This window comes from Helianthus annuus, chromosome 16 (assembly GCF_002127325.2).
Source record: "Helianthus annuus cultivar XRQ/B chromosome 16, HanXRQr2.0-SUNRISE, whole genome shotgun sequence".
Classification (NCBI taxonomy): Eukaryota; Viridiplantae; Streptophyta; class Magnoliopsida; order Asterales; family Asteraceae; genus Helianthus; species Helianthus annuus.
This window is the reverse complement of record NC_035448.2, coordinates 18791537-18813089: the sequence shown is the minus strand read 5'-3', so window position 1 is coordinate 18813089 and position 21553 is coordinate 18791537. Positions and strand designations below refer to the sequence as shown.

Below are 21553 nucleotides of genomic sequence, written 5' to 3'. Positions count from 1 at the left end.
ATCCCGAGACGACTCACACACTCTATGATGGACAATGGATGATGGTGGTGGATGATGGTGTTATGGTGGTGGTGGGTGGTGGGTGAAGTGTGAGAGAGGTGGTGTGCCAAGGGATGAGTTGAAATGGCTCCAAGCACTCCTATTTATAGGCTGAACAAAGGCCTAAGCACGGCCCCGTGCCCGCTGGGCACGACCCCGTGGCCGTCTGACACTCTCTCTCTTCATTAATTGTAATTCGCAATTACAATAAATGCGCCCGCAGTACTCTGACCACGCCCCCGTGTCCGCTGGGCTCGGCCCCGTGGGGGGCAATAGAAGCTTCTATTAGTTTGTCTTTTCTGCTGCTTCTTGGGCACGGCCCCGTGCTCGCTGAGCACGGGGCGTGTTCAGTCTTCTGCCTTCTCTGTTTTGCTAGGGAGGATGCTGTCTAGGGGTCGGGCAATCCACTTTTGTTCCTTTTCTTGTATTTATGTTAGATTTTGCTGTCTTTTTGCTTCTTTTGCTAATTTGAGCTCATTTAATCCTGAAAATATAAAAGGAAGACAAAAACACACTTTTTCCAACATTAGTACTAAAAAAGGTTAGTTTTATGCCACAATTGATATAATTTATATGTTGCATTTTGTGCGTATCACACACCATACACACTCTTTGTCTTCTATAATTCTCTTTTCTCCACCTCCACCTCCATCAACACCACCACCACAGCCCCCCTATCTCGGCACTTGTGTCTCATAAAGATCTCGTCGACCCTCATACTAAACATCAGTACCACCCATCTCTCCCGTTGTACCAAACATCATTAATCTATTATTATCTTTTATTTAAAGGTTAAAAAGAAAATAAAAAATAAGTGTGTAAATATATATATATATGTGAAGGTAAGAAGAAAACTCACTTGAATTGAAAAAATCATGAAAATCCTATGTAACATTTTTATTTTTTTCTAAAAAAATGAGAGAATGTAACATACATATATTTGAACATTTTTATAAGAAAATGTAAAAGGGCTGACCTTTTTTAAAAAAAAATGTTCAAAATCTGTATGTTACATTTTTAACATGGAATTTTTAACATTTTTTTTTTGAAAAACTACTCAGCGCTTTTTTGTTTTTTTTTACAAAAATGTTCAAATATACGTATGTTGCATTCCATATTTTTTTAGAAAAAAATAAATTATTTTAAGATAAAAGTAAAATTTATAAAATTAAAAACAAAAGTATAAATGGAAAGTGCCAAAATCGTCATTGAGGTTTGAGAATTGCTAAAAATCGTCTATGAGAGTTAACGATACATTTTAACTTAGTTGATCATTTGGATTGAAATAACAATAAAAATGAAACCTCATGATCAAATAAAAAAAAATATATTTTTAGATGTAAGTAGCAAAAGTAATATAAAATCATGGAACATGTTAGTAACATAAACTCATGGAAGATATTAGGATTTTACTCTTTAATATTTTTCTAAAAAGAAAAGAACAAGCAGGGGCGGATTTAGGGGTGTTTTGGGGGTTCTCGATTTGAAAAAAAAATAATGAAAACCTCGTATGATTTGGAAAAAAATAGTGAGAATCTATCAAAAAGAACCCGGTGAAAAATATTCTTAGATCCGAGAAGAAGAGACGGTTAAGTATTTATTCCCGAACTTATTCACTCTAGAAAGGAAACAACGAGTTCTTGTCTCAGGACGACTGACTTTACAGGGGACTACTCGAGTTTTTTCATGGGAATGGAGTCGGTCACCTACTACTGTGGAGGTGGTAAACAATAAACATCACTTGGAGGTATTATTACAACAGGTTCGAATAGGAGATCCTCAAGATGCTTGGCTTCACTGTCGTAGCGGTCAAAAAATGGTTGCGGGGAACGGAGACCAGTGACGTTCGTTTTGGTTTTAGTTGGAGTAAATGGGTTCCTATGAAGTGTAACATCTTCATGTGGCGAGCTTTTCTGGATCGTTTTCCCACTAAGATGGCCCTGATGAGACGAAATATCACGGTGGATAATAATTTATGTGTGTGGTGTGAGAGCAATGATGAAACGGTTGAGCATATTCTTACAGGTTGTCGCATTTCAGCGGGAATTTGGAACGGGATATCTAGATGGTGCAGGATTCTAGGGATGTTTGTGTTTCTTGTTAATGACTTGGTGGAAATGCACGAACATTGTGCCATGTCGGGGAATAAGAAGATGGTGTTTCATGGGATTATTATAATTGCGTGTTGGCGGATGTGGAGGGCGAGGAATGAAAATGTTTTTCGAGTAAGGAACTGAATGTAGTGGAGATGATCGCGGACATCAAGACATTGGGGTTTTTGTGGTATAAACAGAGGTTTAAAGGAGAAGTAGTCGATTGGGAATGGTGGTATTGTTTTGATTTGATGTAATTTTTTTTTATTGTGGATTTCGGGCTTGCTATTTCCGTGGTAATAGTTGGCCTTTGTTTGGTGGTTTATTGAAAGTCAATTTTCAAAAAAAAAAAAGAAAAAGTATTTTCTCAAAATAGTAAGTCACGCGAAACCACCTTCTCCCAAAAATACCGACCTATTGCACATGTCCACCTGCCCAAGAAACCCAAAGCCTATTTTCGTAATTCCACTCTATTAACACACATTCCGTGGGGGAGAGGTTTCCTTTATTGTAACCGATCCAATGCGCTATAAAAACCGTTGGCCGTCGCCATCAGTTTTCTCTCTCTGTGTGTCTGAAACGTACATATATATCCATATGCATTCATATAAATTTATTTATTATTATTCGCGTGCCTGTATACTTCTATACGCATTTATACACACATTTTTAAGATGTCTTGTTCTTCAAGTAAATTCACGTTTCTTCACACTTATGGTTCCAGAATCTTCTCACTCTAGGTTTTGTTCAGTTGTTCATAGTTGATTTTGAATCGTAATTTCTATTTTAAATATCTTGTTGCTCAAGTAAATTCAAGTTTCTTCCCTCATGAATTTCTCTAGCTGTTTCAGAATTTTCGTTTAGTTTGCATATATTCTTGTTTATTCAGTTTTCTCTTAATTCGGAACCATAAATTCTGCTTTGTTCAGTGTTTAAACAATGCCGCGAGTGTCTCCGGATGCCGACGAACAAATTTTGTCGAGTTTCGGAAGTGAAGATGACGTCAGCATTCCGGTGATAGGAGGAGGAGGAGATAGTTCAGATGATGAAAGTGAAAGTGATTCTTCAACAGTTTCTGATTGCGAGAGTGTAGTTTCTGGAACTGGAGTTGTTGATCGAATCGGATTGGTTCGGTTGGATGAGAGTGACAAATTGGTTGAGATTATTGAGAAGAAATTTGTTGCTAGATTGAGTTACGTCGGGGTTGATGTTCGAGTTGAGTATGTTCATCGGAATATGTTTAATGCTAGTGAGATTGCTCAAGCTAGGTTGAGTAGCTTTCAGATTTATACGAAATCTGTGGAGAAGAAGAATGGCGGGGATGCGAATGTGAAGTATGCTTGGTTTGGTGGTTCAAAGGATGAGATTCATAAGATTGTTGTTTATGGATTTGGGTTTGATAATGTTCGGAAGAATGCTGGTTTTGGTCATGGAGTTGTTCTCTCTGCTGATCATTCTCCTCTTGAAAGGTAGTTTTGATCTTAATTCATGTCTTCTGTTTACTATCATTACATTGGCTTAACTTACGAGTCGAGTGCGTGATTATTTGAGTTCGAGCTCGGCTCGTTTCCAGCTCTATTTTTTAAAGATCTAGCTTAGATCATGTGTAGTTAGTTTTCAAGCTCGTGTTCGACTCGTTTAACTTTTAGCTTGTTTTGAGTTCTATTTCTTAAAGGATCAAGCTTAGTTCGGTTCGTTTAGTATTTATTTATTTTTATATAGTTATAAAATTATGTATAAGTTATAACATGGTATTTATTATTTTGTTCTAATTATGATAATTTTATATATAATAGTTATTATGTAAAATAAATATTCGATCTATTAAATAAAATTATATAAACACTAGGTAGTTTCATCTTAATTTATGTTTCAAGTCTAGTATGAATACATTGGTTTAACTTACACGAGCCGAGTGTGTGCTTATTGTTTAAGTTTGAGCTCTGCTTGTTTTGAGCTCTATTTTTAAGATCGAGCTCAGCTCGTGGTTTTCAAGCTCGGGTTCGACCCGTTTAACTTGAGCTCTAGCTCAAACTCGGCTCAGCTCTATTTCTAAAAGATGATGTGTAATTTTCAAGCTTGGTTCGGTTGGTTTACTATTTATTGATTTATTTATTAAAATTAATTTTGTTTGTATATATAGTTATAAAATTTTGTATAACATAATACTTATTATTTGGTTATTTTTAGAACAAGGATGAGGATCATTACAAAACACTAAATTTAAATTATTGTGAGAACAAAATGAACAACTCTAAATCACTTATATATTTTGATTAATTGTAGATATATTTTCAATTTTATGTTTTCTACATTCATATATGTATACTAATAATACTATATAGATAAAAGAACATCAAATAAGTTTTTTTACATTTTTATTTTTACCTACACATAGGTTACACTTGTGTAGGTAATTTAACCTACATGTGTGTAGGTTATAAAATTCGCGAAAGTTGCTCATATTTTTTTCGAATTCTAAGGTGAGAAACAACAAATATTATAATTACAACATGTTTTTAGTTCTTAAGATTGATAAAAATGAATGCTTCATTTTATTCTACATGTTCTCGCAATATATAGTGTTGTGCATAGATCCTTCTCCTTTAGAATAATTCTATATATAATAGTTACTATATAAAATTTATAGTTGATATATTAGATAAATTTATCTAGACACTAGGATCGTTTAGGCTACTCGAGCTCAATAAGTGAAGCTCGGGCTCAAGGTCGTCTAAACGAGCTTAGCTTGATTCGAGCTTTGGCTTGGCTCGCTTACACCCTTAGGTTTAAGTTTAACATTTTTTTTTGATTTGGTTAAAATTAACAGTGTGGAGTCTGCAACTGCTGATGAAGATGGAATCAAACACATTTTGCTTTGCCGTGTGTTATTGGGCAAATCCGAGCTTGTGAGCCGTGGTTCTACGCAGTGTTATCCGAGTTCTGATGATTTCCAGTCAGGTGTTGATGACTTGCAGTCACCCAAGAAGTTTGTTGTGTGGAGTAGTCAGATGAACACACATATCTTACCCGAATTCGTCATAAGCTTCAAGACACTAAGCAGCATCAACAGTAAGTCATTTCAATAAATCTCATTGACTCATTCTAGCATTGAATTTCTTCATTTCAGTAAATATGTTTCCACTTGCTTGATTATATACACAACTAAATAAGTAAATATGACACAGGGCCTAAATCAGATGGAGTTCCAGTTCGACATGAGAAACCCGTATCCCCTTGGATTCCGATTCCGGATTTGATTGCAGCACTTTCCAAGATCCTGGCCCCTAAAGCCATTAAGGAAATCACACAGTTTCGTCGCAGTTACATTGTACGTGTTGACAAGCAGTAGTTTATTTTTTGTATGTTGGATTCAGTTTCTTGATTTTAACACTTTACTATAACAGGAACATAAGATCTCTAGACGTGAAATGATACGAGGAATCAGAGAAGTGACCGGGGATAGGCTGTTGCTGATGGTTCTAAAAGATTTCACGCAGCAGGTACTCGTTATAGTTAGATTTTGTTGTTGAAACTTAAAAGCATGATCAAGAAATTTGCGTATTGGATTCAATAGAACACATGTTTTCCAAATCTGGGATACGAATCCAATCATAAATTTGAAAGATGACGCTCATGTTCTTTGTGTCTGATTTTGCAGAGGCGATCTAATCGACTTGGTTAAGAAAAATGTGGTTACATATAATAAGCGGTATGGACGCAAGTAATGAGCGTTGTGCCCTGGAGAGTTTGCAGATGAGAATGAAGCGAAAGGGAGAGTTGTAGATTGTGTTAAGATTACAATATACATCGACACTTGACGTATGTACCATCTACAATTCAAAGAATTACAAAGTATATATGAACGGATTTTGGCAACTTTTTTAGAGTGTATACAATCCTGAGAATGGTTATTGTTATTTCATTGAGAACTTTAGGTGTATAGAATAGCCAGTTTTTAAGTCAGCATTACATCAAATTCACTTGAGAAATCTTATAAAAAAAAGTTACTCTTCATCCCGACGATAGTATGTCGCTAAACATCTGTTTTCGGATGATACAAATCATTACACAGTTAATATTTTTATACATATAATGACGTATACTTGGGTGTTGAAGATGTAAACTTACGTCGCCTTACTTGACATAGATATCGAACATGATTACAAATGCAAAACAGAGCAATGAAACCTTCAACAACATATATATTGAACATCTCTTGTGGGCTAATTTATGCAAATCGATTCCTAGCAACACGCTAATTCAATGAAAATCGTTAATCATTTGGACTAGAACTGAGAAAAAAACGTCAACCATGGGGACTGAATCCAACGGAAAAAAACTTTACGAACTAAATCCAAGATTTTGAACAAACCACAAGAACCATTTTTGTAATTTATACTTTTGCTTATGTATACTCGATTCTTCCTCGTACATGTCGCTGTGTCGGAGGTTATTGCTTACACTTCTTTTATGCCCCAAAAACAAAACCACCTTTTTAGTTGCATTCTCTCTTTCTTAAACCAAGATATTTAAAGGTAAAATGTGTCGAAAACAAGCAATAACATTATTTCAAAAGGCTCTGTGTGCATCCAAGAGTATACAATACATAAATTCACTTCTTTATATTTAATTTAGCAATACTAATATTAATTTTAACCTTCAAATTAGGATTGGTGGGGTGCTCAAACCTCATAATAAGAACCTTCCTCTCTTTGTATCTCATTTGTGTTCGTCACAACTGAACTCCCTGCACCACCCCCATCTGCCACCCCACCACCATCTGCCGCCACACCGCCAGATTCAGATATTTTCGTAATCCTCTGTAATTCATCGGTCGCCTCAGACGCCGAACGAGACAGGAACTGCTCGTCGGTCAAATGTTGTTCCTTCTCAAAAGGTGATTTTTTTGGTTGCCTGATGGCGGCTGCTGCTTCCGCCATAGCTACAGGAGGTGGTTGAGGTGGGGTCCATGAAGGTCGTTGAACAGGTCGCTCACTGGTCCCACCAGGATAGCCTGTCTTGCTCTCCTCAGCATCCATTTCAGTGATTCGAACATTCTTTTGTTGCCACCAAGGTGCTGAACCTTCCCCGTTGGGCTGGTACACGGATGCGCCTGATGCAGACCCAGACCCGTTATCTTGACCATAGTAGTTAAGCCCGTTGCTGTTTTCAGGAGGATAGGTCGAGCTGCCCTGTGACTGCACCGCTTCCCAAGGCTAGTCAGTAAAACCAAAAGTTGTTTTAGTGAAAATAGATAAAATGGCCGAAAATACGTGTGCAAAACATGTTTCTTTATAAAAATATAGCAAAGTATGTAGAATGTAGAAGTTGAACCTTAGGTTTCGGTGCTAAGCGAGGATTTGATACAGGTTGGTCAGGGTTTGGTGGCCGATCATCAATTTCCTGAAACAATTGTGCACATATAAGTCTCCACAAACAGCCAAAAAATGGTGGCAAAACTCGTGCGGGAAGTAGGAGTTCTCACAGCTCAAAGTGGTTCTTAATTGAACCATTATTGTTTTTTAACTGTGATTTTTAAAAGGTTAAGGTTAAGGACTTTTAGGAGTTTGGCCTGGTTTTTGGTTTAGCTTCTTGTCTTATGGGTTTAACTTTTCAGTTTCTATGAGATGTGATATAGCTTTTTATAAGTTTTCACCTATTCCCAGTGCCGTAGTTTTACTAACAAATACTTATTTATTTGTGTGTTTATTTTTATTATTTTTCTTTCCACCTTTTTTAGTAGTTGTGTGCTTATATATGTTTTTCTAGTAGCTTATGTCTTGGTTATGGCTTTTGGGGCTGGGGGTCTCACTGGAAGCAGCCTCATGTTGCTTTCCTGGGATAGAGGTTAGGCTTGCCTACATCCTACCCTCCCCAGACCCTATCAATAGCTTCGCTATAGGTGGGATTATATTGGGTATGGTTGTTGTTGTTGTAATGTGATTTTTAAAAGTTATGTGATTTTTTTTACTTCTTTAAAACTATATAGTGAAAGTGTAAAATACAATATTTCTTAACATACAAGCGTACGATATAAAATTACGTACGTTATAAAACTCAAAACCTTAATCATGCATGTTTCATAACCATGTGTGATTATGTTTTTTCAACATGCGTGATTAGGGTTTTGAGTTTTATAACGTGTGTAATTTCATATTGTACGCCCGTACGTCAAGGAACATTGTACGTTAACCTACCCCTATATATATATATATATATATATATATATATATATATATAGAGAGAGAGAGAGAGAGAGAGAGAGAAAGAGAAGAAGATGTCTAATTACTCGGATGTTGGGAGGCCTCTCGCCTCTTTGAATCATAGACATTATCTGCAAACAAAAGCGAAAGCGAAAGGTCAAAACTCTAGTCAATATGCCATTAAACAAAAATGATCTACTTAGACAGCTGAAATACAAAAGGTGACCTCCATATAAGATTTTGGGTGAGGTGGATTAGCAGAGGGTTCTACAGATGCAGGTGGCGGTGACAAGGATCTTGCTGTTCACAAAAATAGTAACCGTTATGCTACCAATGTATTAAACACCTAAAACATAATAAATAAATGCGTAATTTGTATTTGAACCTGAACGTGAGTCGTAGTCTGCCCTGCCATTTGTATAAGAAGGCGGCTGCCATATTGAAAACACGATTAAATTAAGATATAGAAAATTGACTTATGACTTTACTTGGTCGTAAAAGAACCGAGATATTCTTATATCTAACATTCTAACTCACCCTTGAGCTTGTGACTTGAACTTCTCGCGCCTGAATGTTGCTTTGACCTGAAATGGACCGAGATGATAGAAAGAAGCATAAAATAAGTTCCTATACAAATCAGACATAATAAATATACTATCAACTCATCTATAATACTAGGGCTGACCTTGTTCGTGTTCGTTTGTTAAGAAATATACGTGTTTACGAACTGTTCATGAACACTTACCGAACGAGATTTTATGTTCGTGCTCGTTCGTTAATTTTTGGCGACAAACGTTGATGAACACAAATGAACACAAGCTAGTGTTCATGAACACAGATGGAAACAAATGAAAACAAACTAACGTTCATGAACACAAATGGAAACAAACGAACATCATCAAGCGTTCATGAACAGAAAATATAATACAATACACCGACACTTATTAAATATTCTATTTTGTTGGAATTTTGAAGTATTTGAATAAAATATAAAAATTAAAAACACTAATGAACGATCGAACACAATCAAACATGTTACCGAACGTTCACAAACAAAAACAAACGAACGAATGCGGCCTCTTTTGGCCTCTTTTCATGTTCGTTCATTTAACTAAACGAACGAACGTCCCGCCGAAAGGTTCACGAACTATTTGTTGAACGTTTGGTTTGATTGCAGCCCTAGATAATACTGATGTTCAGAAGTTGCAATTAAGATATAGTATGATATGCATATTTTATATTATGTTAGGAAAACCATTTCCATATGAGAAAAAAAAAAGCAACATCTTATGTACCTTCTAACTTTCTTATTGAATTACTCATCGACTTCATTTCCTGTACTTGCACATCCAATTGACTCAAAAGTTCCCCATAGAATTTCTTCTCTGATTTCATCAAATACAAACAATAGCATTCCTATAAAATGATAAAAATATAAATAAAAGAAATCAAACTGAAAAAAAAGAAAGATACCTTCAGTTTTTGACGCCAACATCTCCTGGCTAGCACGTGCCACATCAGACGCTGCTGCCGCCGCAGCTTTTGCTGCAGCAGCAGCTTCTTCAGCCAATGTCGGTTTTTTGTCTGTTTTATTTGCAGCATCGTCTTCTACATCTTCATTTACAACTTTACGGATCCAAGATTTCAATCTAGGGACAACAGCATTCTGAAACCAAAAACATGATTTCAATAAAAGCCTAAATAGACGAGAAAAAATACGATTTTTTTAATGAAGCAGTTGATTATTATTTTTACCTTGAAAACTACAGCTGTTCCTGCTCCTGAAATAGCAAGAACTCCTACAGCAAGTAAAGCATGTGACCAATGGAACCGTGATGCAGTCAAAGTCCCCAATTTGGAACCAGGAGCGGCTGGTGCCGGTTGCACAGATTGAGTTGGTGCTTGTGGTTGAATATTTGATGCAGGCTGTGGCTGGCCACCTATTATCACATTCATAGGGAAGATATTCAGATTAATAACGAAGAAAATTACGATGTTGACTATAGTTGTATAACTTTCTATAAACAAGATGCGCGAGTAATATTACTTGTCAAACTACTGACTGTTCTAAAAAAAATCACCTTGATTTGCAACAGCAGTTTGAGTAGTTGAAACACTAGGGGATTCATCCTGCAATTGGCATCAGATACGAAACAATATTATTAATAGTCCTGTAATTGCATATTAGGTACCATGTTATGCTAACAAATACTCAATCGAAACAAGGGAACTGCAGAAAAAAAAAAGAAACACTCTTACTGGAACACGACGAAATGCTTCATCTATTTCCTCCTTTGTAAGGCCCTTTCTCTCGAGAAAAGATCGTCTATACATAACAGGGGATCCCTTAACTTTTGGATGTGAAAGAAACTTTACAGCATTCTGCACTTGGTCCTCTCGTATTGGTTCTTTGTTGACAAATATTGATGCGTCTTTGGCAGCCCCATTGTCAGCATCTTGTTGTTCATTGGTCACTGGTTTTACAGCCTCAGGAACTGCAGTTATAACTCATTATGTAAGTTTATCAATAAAAAGATAATTATTTATAAGGAAAAAAGAAAGATTTGAGTAGCACAGACTACAAGTCAAAGGAAAACAATACAAGTACACAAAGCAGCTGTTCTTCTTTGCATAATATACAAGCACCAGGTAATAATATATCAAACTATCATAGCAAACCTACAGACATGATGTATAGGCAATCGAGAGCCATTAACAACATAAAATAGGTTAAAAGTAGTGCAAGATTAACAGCTGCGGCAACAGAAAGTTGTAATGCTATATAAATCAACAACACTCGAAGTAGAAAACAACAAGCGACGATCATAAATGGTGAACGACACCCCACAGCCCCATAAACTTGTATTAAATATCACCTTCATGAAAACTTGGACCCGAGGTCAAACTTCAACAATCTCTAAACATAATAGAAAAAATCGAGAACAAAATCCACTTAATTCCAATTTTTAAGCAAGCTCACTTCCTTACTAATTTATCTATCTAAACAGCTGATTTACCTATAATGATTTCACTAATTCTCTCTAAATCAGTCAACTCATCCGTCCAAATCGTTCCGTTAAAGCTACTGCACTGTACCCTCATACTTTTACATATCACTATGTTATATTACTAATTAACTTATAATAATAAGTTAATAACAACTATATCAAATTATCAATTTCAACTCCTGAAATCTATTTATTGCTCAAATATTACATCAATTCACAGATATAAACTACAAAATACGAATTCATAACAACCAAAAATACTGAAAAAATAAATCAAATTAAAACTCGATTTAATTTCACCTAATCTAAATTAAATCTAGTAAATCAACTTAATTAAACTTATACATCAATAAATTAAGCTTAATACAGAGTTATATGTATAGAATTAGACCTGGATTTTGGGGATTTTCATCGTTAGGGTTTGGTGGAGTTGACATCTTCACAGTTCACACTGCAAAACCAGAAAAGTTAATTGAAAAGCAAAATTAAAAAGCGATAAATTATAAACCGATAAATATAAAGGTTGTTGTTATTTATAGTGCGAATTGTAGAGATTAATTAAGAAGAATTGAAAGGTTACCGAAAAGTATGACGTCACCGAAAGGATGAGAAGCGATGTGGTGTGCTCATCCCGAAGACAAACACCATGTCCACCAAACTACAAGTATTTGTTTATCAATTTCGTGTTTTGTTATGTTATGGTCCTTGAAGTTTTTGTTGATTTGTAGATTTAGTCCTCGCATTTTCTGGGTTGTGGTTTACTGGAAAAAAGAATAGTTACTTTCAACAAACCTTAGGGGCGAAAGCGTAATTAACTCTTTATTTATTTTGTAGTTCTAATAACAGGGGTATTATGGCCATTTTAAATAGACTAACATAATAACTGGTTGGATGATGTTAGTGTAGGTGGATTATAATAGTTACGAAAGCGAAACCACATGGACTGTTTTGACAATTTTTAAACTGATGGACTGAAATAGTGATTTTTGACAAACCACGTGAACAAAAAACGTAATTAACTCAAAAAGATATAACAATGAATAACTTTTGTGTGTCGTATGTAGGGGTGCAAACGAGCCGAGCGATTCGAGCCTTATCCAGCTAGAGCTCGTGCTTGACATAAGAAACAATTAGATATCGAGCCCGAGCTCGAGCCTTGTATGTGTAGCTCGTTTAGGCTCGTCGAGCCTTATCGAGCTTAGTCTACTTTAGGGTTTAAATTATCTTTGGGTTTTTACTCCACATAATATTACCCAGCTTAAGTTTATACAGCACACCTAATATTACCCGGCTTAAGTTTATTTGAGTCCTCAAACTCTCGAGTCGAGCCTTGGCTCATTAACAGCCAAAAACGAGCTTGAGCCGAGCTTTAGCTTGTTTAAACTCACGCCACAAATACTTAGTTCGAGCTTTCGAGCCGAGCTCAAGTTTTAAATTTTACTAGCTAGCTGAGCTCGAGCCCAAAATCCAAGGCTCGAATTGAGCCGAGCTTCAAAAAGTTGTAACAAGCCGAGCTCAAATAAGTAAGGCTCAGGTTCAGCTCGTTTACACCCCTAGTCATATGTATTATAGTGTTTTGATAGTACGATTAATGCTGGGATAAAATGTATATGTGCAATTGTATTATGATTGTTTTGTAAAACGACGTTTATAGTATTTATGGTACGCTAAAAGTCTTGCAATTTTAATATCAGTTATTATATTATTTTGGTATGATAAGAAATTATTTAAACACACATTTTACAAGTGTCCATAATTAATGTTAAAGGATTCCATTGCATTTTGTCAACCAAGCACATAAGAAGAAATTCATTCCAATTCTATTGACAAATTATAATTCTATTATTAAATATATTTTATGAAACAAACACCTCTTAAAGTTTTGAGATCTTGATTATAAAAGTTTTGGCTTTTTTAATTAGTTAAAATAAGAACTTTGGGTTTTAATTAGTAGATATCTTTATTTTTCTTCTCCGTTTTACTTTTATATTTTCATCGAATAAAGGAACTACTGTAGAAGATTGAACATAATGGTTTAATAATAATAATTGGTTAGCTTTCTAGATAAAAATGACAAATGAACATAAAAATTGTTCATAACATGAGTTGATCACTGGATACTCTTAAGCAATTTCTCTAAATAAATCTTCTGTTGCACCAAGCTGAGAGATTCTGATTTCTGTATAGCATTTCCAACCAGAATCACCGTTGACGATTGTGATGCATTCACCTGTGTACCGAAATTCAAGAAAAATACGTATTCAGAAACAAGTTAATTTGTTTCAAGAAACATTAATATGAACTTGTTTCAAATATCATACCCAAAATCGACCATTTATGCCCACGGCTATCTCAAACGAGAGTTTCTTTCCGAGGCCTTCAAGAACAGGATGAGGCGGAGAACTCAGAAGCCTGGAAAAAATATCGCTTTTATGCATCAAGTGAAACTTGTTCATGAATGAATTATTACAGAATTTGAATAAATTCTTACGCTCTTGCGAGGCCAGTGGATGACTCAAACATATAACCCTCTTTAAGTACGCCATATTCTGCTGCTTTGCCATTGGCTATATCCAAAAATACGATGGTTTTTTTGCTTTTATTTTGACCGATGGAAATATAAGTAAAAAATAAATACCAAAAAAAGTGACAGTAGTAAAAACGTTACTAACCATCCATGCATGAAAGCTCGGGGTTCATGCCGGTGTTGGCACTGACCACGCGAACATACAACAAAGTGCCCACCTATAAGTCAACACCTAGGTCAAATGAAAAGTTCTGCCAATAAATAAAAAGGTGGTATTAATATTGTACCTCAAACTTGGGTATGTTCCTTCTAGTTCCTCCTTCAAATGACAAAACAGGTAAAAATGCTAACGCAGGTCCTTTAATGTCCACAAGGAAATTCTGAAACACAAACAAATAATAGAAGAAAATAGACATTAAGAAAACAGTATAGTGATGAACAGTGTCGGATCTAGGATTCGTTCTTAGTGGTAACGTTTTATAAACAAGCGGTAACGAAATCGAAAAAACGTCAATTTTTTCCAAAATTTACACTAATTTTACACTACCGCCGGAGCGCCAAGCGGTAGCGGGCGTTGCCCCTTGTCTAAACATGATGAACAAAAAGTTAAGACCAAACGCCATTGTAAAAGAAACTTTAAAATAAAACTTACTTCTGGTTTAGTATCCACCACCACTCCAAGAACGTTATCCCCGGCACTCGGTACATACTACAAAAGATAAAGAAACCATGGTAGTTGTTAGTTGCCACACCTTTCTTATGATACTTTTGCAAATCTGAAATGCAAAAGATACCGAAAAAAACAAGCCAAGGTATGCATAAGTACACATGGAAACGGGTGTGTTCAACTGGATGGATTAAACCAACTTTTGCATGTTAAAGTCCCTCCACTTATTAAATTTGAACACATTTGTGAATTTTTTTCTAGGGTAAATTACTTTTTGAGTCCCTGTGTTTTATGGGTTTTAACTAGTTGAGTCCAAAAGCAAAAAGTTTAACGACCTGAGTCCCCATAAGCATTTTCTTTAACCATTTGAGTCCAAATTTCTAACTCAGTTAGAATTTTGTTGTTAAGTTTTGTTAAATGACCAAATTACCCCTATAAAACACAGGGACTCAAAAAGAAAAATAATATATAATCTCCCAATTAACACAAAAACCACAAATCAACTTCTAACTGCTGATGGCTTTTTTGTGGAAGACAAGCCAAAACCACCGCCATCAGAAAGTGATGCACTTTATATCAGCTCTGATCAGGGGAGCTGCAACTCTTTTGAGTTCCCATGGGGGAAAAACCCCTGAGATCTCATCTAATCCCACCAAAAAGCCAAAAACAGAGTCGGTGAATTTGGTCTCAAATTGCTATAACAACGATCTCTTCTTTGAGATGCCATATCTTGAAGGTAATTGGGATGCCGCTTTTCTCACTGGAGAAGATCTAAATCAGCAGGATGGTGTTGCTAATGTCATGGATCTTTGGAGCTTTAATTAAAAACAACTTGATATATGTGTGTTTGTAAATAAAGCTTTACATATTCCCCCTTTTTTTCAGTAGTGTCTATTGAGGACTGGATATTCGAATTATGTAATGGCAATGACTTTGGCTTCTTGTCTGTGTTCAACTCCCTTTAGTATTTGAAGTTTCTTGTGTTGTTCGTTTTTAGACTTAAAACAGGACCTCCGCTGCGAATACATATATATATATAGTAGCAGAAAGCAGCTTTAAATTATAATATATTTATGGGGTTTAATTTCTTTTTGACATAAGAATCATCCAGAAACTGAACTTTTGATTCCAGTTGGCAGGCTTTCTCCAAAATTCCTCTATAGGTTTCTGCTAGTAAATTTATTGTAATAAACGAAGGGGATCAAAAGAACCTAGCTAAGCCTCCCTCCCATCTACTCTGATTAATAGATTATTCATGATTTTTCATTATCTGTATGTATCTTGAACCTACTTATGACTTCAGAATTGCTTTTTAGTACTACTGAGAGTCCATCATAGATCATCCATGGCTATTGCAGATGGAAAATCGGTCTTTCTTCTTCTTCTTATTGTTTTTGTTGTTTTCAGCTTATCAATACCTACTGGCTGCCTGAGTTCCGCACTCTTTGTTTTCGACGATTCATTTTTCGATCCTGGAAACAACGACTACATCAACACCATTACTGATTTTCAAGCGAATCATTGGCCATATGGCCAATCCTACTTTAGTACTCCAAGTGGGAGATTCTCTGATGGCCGTCTCATTCCCGACTTCATAGGTGACCAACGTCTAACGTCTGAATAGAACTTAACTTTATTTTCTTTAATCCGTCATTCACAATCACAACGACAACCATCTTCATCGTTCATCACTACTCCTTCACCTCTGTCGTCCACCATTCAGTGGTAATCGTTGTTTTGTCGACAAAAGTAAATAAAAGTTGAAGAAGACAGTTTTTGTGACAGTTTCTTTGTCGGGAAAGAAACGAAAGAAGAAGGGAATCTTTTTGCCACAGTTTGGGTGTCAGGAAAGGCTTGTGTTAATTGGGAGATTATATATTATTTTTCTTTTTGAGTCCCTGTGTTTTATAGGGGTAATTTGGTCATTTAACAAAATTTAACAACAAAATTCTAACTGGGTTAGAAATTTGGACTCAAATGGTTAAAGAAAATGCTTATGGGGACTCAGGTCGTTAAACTTTTTGCTTTTGGACTCAACTAGTTAAAATTCATAAAACACAAGGACTCAAAAAGTAATTTACCCTTTTTTCTATAATTAACTTGAAACTGGTTGTTTCTCTTGCCTGGCTTTTCTTAACACTAAAAAACGCTGAGTTGGAATCTACTTTCCCTTTGACCAAGTCATTTATACCCTAATTACTGGAGCAAACTAAACAGCCTTCGAGACTTAACTGGGATCTGGTATTTCAAAGTATTCAAAATGATCGATTGATTTAATAAGATTGGTGGAATCGTCTATAATGAAGGAAACAACAGAAAGATTAGCAAACGAAACGGCTACATAACATGTATCTTTAATATTAACCCCTATCTGAAAGAAGTTCGAAGAAAGAAAGAACAAATCGCGGTTTCTCTGGTCAAGATTCGAGCCGAAAGAAACTGGTCAAGCCTTGTTAGTTGTTAACTTTTTTGTGCTGAAATCGCAGAAAAAATTTGGAAGCGAATTGTAAACTGCAGAAGGAATCTACATATGTTTCACAAATCCCAAACCAGACAGGCAGAAATCAGAGGTTTCGTTCTATATTTTTAATTCTCAAATCGTAAATTGGTTTGAGTAATTGCATAGAAAAATGTCAGCTGAAAGATATAGTCAAATGTGTTGTGTTTGAAGAAGAGAAGCAAATTGAGTATTTGAGAAACAAGTATTTGCTGATTCAGTTTCATAAAACACGAACGCCTATGTAAACATTTTTCTATGTCGATGCGGTTGTAAACCTTTTTATAATCACAAAGGCCTCATGAGTACTGACCAAGAAAGCCACATGAGTCTGATTGAGAAAACATTTTTATAACAAGTTCATACTTCATATATAATAATAGCATAGTTGTCAATAGCGAGTGTAGCGATCGTTATAGCGCCCTATGTAGCGTATAGGTCTAGGCTCACTATTAGGGTTGTAGCGATAGATATCGATAACAGCGATAGTTTGTTCTGTTTATGTTTTTTTTTTAATATAAATAGCTATAAAATGGCTGGATTTTAGGTTTTTGTTAAATGTATATGTAAAATAGCATATATACCAGGGTATTTTGATATAATACACATATAAAAATTTTGAAATTTTTTTCTAGTGTATCGCTATTTATAAAATAGTTGCCCACTATTTATAGCTATTCGCTATGTAGCATACCGGTACCTTATCACCATTTGTCGCTGTTCGCCATTAACAAATATGAATAATAGTAAACACATAAAACTGAAGAAACCTTAATCATCTAAATTTAAAGGGGGACATAAGATAATATAAAAAAAAACTCAAATGTGAAAACATGCACATCAAAGTAACTAAAAGCTTACCCTCTTCTGAGAGCTCTCAACCCAATATTTATTTGGTTTCATAAACCTCAACTTCCCAGCCTTCATTACACATATGGAATCACCATCCTAACAAAAACCCTTTCACAGTTAACAAAATTTCAACCAAAATAAACTAGGGTTGACATAAATTTAAAAAAAAAAAAAAAGTAAAAAAAGAACCTGACGTAAGCCACCACCGAGCTTGAGAGTTTGATTAGCCATGTTTGAGAGGTCCAGTATGACATCTCCTGGAACCTAAATTGGAAAGAAATAATGAAGAATGGTACGCATGAAGAGCACATGAAAGAAAGAAATAAAGAGACTTACGACTAATTGATCGACAAGATTTGAGGGTTTGGCTTCCATTGTTGTTGGTTGCAGAGCAGGCGTACGGGTGGTGAAGAAACAGGGGTTTGGTCGCAGTTGCAGAGGGGGTGAAGGTGAGTGGAAGTGGAGGTGGCCGGTAACGGGTTTGAAGGCTGGATAGGTTCTGTGGGCTGCGAAGTGGCAACAGGTGTGTCGTGAATGAGGGGTGGAGTAGCGGCTTGGGTATTGGCTGAAGTGGGGCTGGTGTGAGTGTTAGGTGCTGATATTGGAAGAAGAAGAAGAAGAAAAGGGGGTTTAGGGCTATGGATTTATATACATACAAAACCTATATGTATGTTGTTGTTTTGTTACCTTTTAGTTTTACTTTAAATTAAATTTAAATTTAAATTTAAATTTAAATTAAATTAAGCTAGCAATTATATCCGTGTGGTTGTCACGAGTTATTTTAAAATCCAAACAAAAGGAAATCACATTGAGCAATAGGGATGACAAAAAACTCAAACCTGAGGGGTCTATCCGAAACTTGAAATATACAGGTCGGGTATACCTGAAGCCCGAGGGGTATGGGCTTAAGAAGGGGGAAAATTCGGGTATGGGTATGGGATTTAGTGATACCCGCCTGATATTCGGCCCATTTACCCGGATAATACTCGAAAGTATCATATTATAAATTTCTATATATATATATGAACTTACTACATGCACTTATTACCTTCTCTATAATACCAGGGTCTAGTCTTCTCTTTACCGGTAGTCATCTCTTCAAAATTATATTGGATATGGAAGCTAGTACTTCATATGTATATGGAAGTCCTAGTTTATTTTTAAGCATGTATAAGCTTACTAATTGAACAAATAAGTTATTTTTGAGTATGTATATTGGATATGGAAGCTAGCACTCTTTATTATGTGGATGTTTATGCAATTAAGTGGTTCTAATACAATTAATTAATTAATTAATTAAGTTATCGTTTTGATTTAGTTTGGTATATGTGGTCTGAATATGATAAGGAAGTATTTAATCATATTTTCATTTGTTATAGTTATTAAAATTGTAACTTATATAAACATCAAAGTAAAAATTGCACATCTGTCTCAATTGGTATTTTTAAGAAATTAACGGGTATACCCGATACCCGACGGGTAACGGGCCGGGTATGGGACAAAGAATTACAACCGGGTACGGGCCTGGAATTACCAATACCCGGCCCATTGCCATTCCTACTGAGTAACGATGTATCCAAAGGCACGAAAAACTTAGTCGCTACAAAAAACGGATGTTAGTCGCTATAAAAACGCATGTTAAGAAAAATGCGTAAAAGATATTCGATATTAAAACATTATTACTTTTTTTAACGGCTAACGAATACTGGCTAAATTCACCACATCGGGATATACTCGTCTCCGAACCGGGGAAAATCCTCACCTAGGGGCCGAAGCCCGTGAACACTCGCCCGAAGGCACGACAGTGCGGTGAGCTAAACCCCGCTCAGTTCAAGGATCGAACTAACGATCTCCACCTTTTCGCCTAGTGTCCCATCATCAGTAGGTGCCCTTAAAAAATAATGAGGAGTGCAGGGATCGAACTTGGGTCCTTAAATCATCCCATTTTTACAATGTTGTTTTAGGTCGTTCCTATCATCACAATGATCTCAACAACCAAGAGTGTGAGCTATACGCACACAAATTATACTTTTTTGATATTTTTATATAAAAAAATGAAGTGTGAGATGGATGGTTTGAGGTTGGAGAAAAAATAAAAGTTTTTAAGGGTGGTTTAAAATCTGATGTGGCAGCCAACGTAAAACCGGTTTTTCATTCAAACCGAATTAGGATAAAAAATGGTTCAACCGGTTGAACCAAGTTGTACTGAGCGGTTCAACCGGGTTGACTAGCTAACTCTATAATAAATTACTACATCAACTCAAAAGCTAATCCAAAAAATGCATGATTACATATTAAAAGATGATCCAAAAGTAAATCCATAATAAAAAATAATCCAAAAGATGATCGAAACTCATTCAATTTTCCAACAAGCTCTTTTAAATGAAAGTGTACGATATGTTTAAACCAATTGACTGTTAAATACATCAACTATTTTTGTTTCATAAAATATTAAATAAGAACTTTTAGTTACAAATAATCATAATATATAACAATTACGTAAGATAAGTAACATATATAATAAAAATAAGTAACAACCCAAACTAAAATAACCCTGGGCCGGTACCGGTATTACGTTTCAAACCGGTATACTGGATTTTACCGCCGGTACAAACCTTATTTCGTTTCACTTATTTACCGGGGTATTTCGTACCGAATTTAGATCTGAAAACGGTAATACCGGTATAACCGACTGGTATTTACCGGTTTTTAAAACATTGGTGGCAGCTGATGGCGGGTCCAAAATTGTTATGCATTGTGGTACTCTTACAATCAAAGCACCAATGTACAAAAGTTCTAAAGATCTAAGTTACCATTTACACCCTAAACATTTGTTTATGCTTTTTTTTTTCTCTTTTTGTAACCAACCATGTTATCATTCTCTTTACACCACTTATCCCAACCCCCTCTGTGTTTAATCCGTAAACACGATAAGACTTTAAGCTCATCGATAATTCTCTTAGATTACAAATGACATCAAAAAGATGTTCAGTCTAAGAGTAAAAACGATGGCCAACGGTCAATGTCAGTAGAAGGTTGGTGCAAAATTCTTGTCCCGTATTTAGGTCATTCGATCAAATGGAGATTGGAGTATGTTGGGACGATGATCAACTCAAAACAAAGCAAAAGGCGGTCCAAGAGATTTCTCTGGTTACTTGTTGGTGCATATGCAGGGGCGGATCCACATAGAGCGGGTCAGGCCTCAGGGTCCCCGGACCCCAATGTTTTTCAAAAAATTAGTAGATCTAGTATATTAAATTTTATAAGGACCTCATAAATACACTTAGGTGGACAACATAAAAAGAAAAGGAAAACTGGTGTAGTGGTAAACCCTCCTCTTTACTAACAAGAGGTCATGAGTTCAATCCTTGTATACCCTGTCTACCCGAACGAGGAGCGACCTGAAAATTTTAACGTTTTGTCCGTTTCTATAGCCAAGATGGTTGAAGATACAAACATCGTCAGCCTCATGAAGTCTGGATATGAAGTATGAACACAAGACTTCTACCTTCTATTCTCCATTTTGCATAATATTCATCAAACCATATAAAATAAGACCCACAATAGAAACAATAAATAAATAAATGGGCCAAAAGCATCTGTAAAGACAGTTGCAATAACTAGTTTGTAATCAGAAGAAATGACATACACATGGTAGACAAGA

At 35.7% G+C, this 21553-nt stretch overlaps 3 protein-coding genes across 4 annotated transcripts; 1 reads left to right on the top strand and 2 right to left on the bottom strand.

The window, feature by feature from the left end:
• Positions 1-2751: 2751 nt before the first annotated feature.
• LOC110917394 (probable inactive poly [ADP-ribose] polymerase SRO5) lies at positions 2752-6014 on the top strand. Its single transcript, XM_022161962.2, has 6 exons — positions 2752-2872; positions 3062-3601; positions 4963-5204; positions 5321-5463; positions 5540-5635; positions 5794-6014. The coding sequence occupies exons 2-6, from the start codon at positions 3072-3074 to the stop codon at positions 5815-5817; spliced, it is 1035 nt and encodes a 344-aa protein (XP_022017654.1). The 5' UTR covers positions 2752-2872; positions 3062-3071; the 3' UTR covers positions 5818-6014.
• A 662-nt stretch (positions 6015-6676) lies between these two features.
• Positions 6677-12034, bottom strand: LOC110917325 (peroxisomal membrane protein PEX14). 2 transcript variants are annotated; one of them, XM_022161898.2, is made up of 13 exons: positions 11927-12034; positions 11738-11797; positions 10598-10833; positions 10420-10468; positions 10094-10278; positions 9812-10004; positions 9634-9723; positions 8876-8922; positions 8724-8769; positions 8565-8638; positions 8425-8469; positions 7470-7538; positions 6677-7351 (listed from the first exon to the last, which is right to left on the bottom strand). In XM_022161898.2, the coding sequence occupies exons 2-13, from the start codon at positions 11781-11783 to the stop codon at positions 6818-6820; spliced, it is 1614 nt and encodes a 537-aa protein (XP_022017590.1). In that variant the 5' UTR covers positions 11784-11797; positions 11927-12034; the 3' UTR covers positions 6677-6817. The 2 variants fall into 2 exon arrangements, with proteins under 2 accessions (XP_022017590.1, XP_022017592.1); XM_022161900.2 differs by having other exon boundaries at positions 11738-11805; positions 11927-12002.
• Positions 12035-13362: 1328 nt separating this feature from the next.
• Positions 13363-18522, bottom strand: LOC110916023 (putative exosome complex component rrp40). The gene is made up of 9 exons (XM_022160779.2): positions 18226-18522; positions 18079-18153; positions 17899-17985; positions 14526-14582; positions 14161-14253; positions 14019-14091; positions 13838-13913; positions 13668-13758; positions 13363-13576 (listed from the first exon to the last, which is right to left on the bottom strand). The coding sequence occupies exons 1-9, from the start codon at positions 18262-18264 to the stop codon at positions 13457-13459; spliced, it is 711 nt and encodes a 236-aa protein (XP_022016471.1). The 5' UTR covers positions 18265-18522; the 3' UTR covers positions 13363-13456.
• Positions 18523-21553: the final 3031 nt, after the last annotated feature.

Bases quoted from the DNA above. Each gene is read 5' to 3' on its own strand.
- LOC110917325 (XM_022161898.2), bottom strand. From the start codon at position 11,783: ATGTCAACTCCACCAAACCCTAACGATGAAAATCCCCAAAATCCAG. The intron at 10,279-10,419 runs GTGATTTTTTTT...ATGTGATAATAG, and splicing joins AACTGCTGTTGCAAATCAAG to GTGGCCAGCCACAGCCTGCA. The intron at 8,923-9,633 runs GTACATAAGATG...GGTCCATTTCAG, and splicing joins TTCAATAAGAAAGTTAGAAG to GTCAAAGCAACATTCAGGCG.
- LOC110917394 (XM_022161962.2), top strand. From the start codon at position 3,072: ATGCCGCGAGTGTCTCCGGATGCCGACGAACAAATTTTGTCGAGTTTC. The intron at 5,205-5,320 runs GTAAGTCATTTC...AATATGACACAG, and splicing joins GACACTAAGCAGCATCAACA to GGCCTAAATCAGATGGAGTT. The intron at 5,636-5,793 runs GTACTCGTTATA...CTGATTTTGCAG, and splicing joins TAAAAGATTTCACGCAGCAG to AGGCGATCTAATCGACTTGG.
- LOC110916023 (XM_022160779.2), bottom strand. From the start codon at position 18,264: ATGGAAGCCAAACCCTCAAATCTTGTCGATCAATTAGTC. The intron at 18,154-18,225 runs GTAAGTCTCTTT...TTTCCAATTTAG, and splicing joins ATCTTGTCGATCAATTAGTC to GTTCCAGGAGATGTCATACT. The intron at 14,583-17,898 runs GTAAGCTTTTAG...TATCTTTTGTAG, and splicing joins TTGAGAGCTCTCAGAAGAGG to TATGTACCGAGTGCCGGGGA.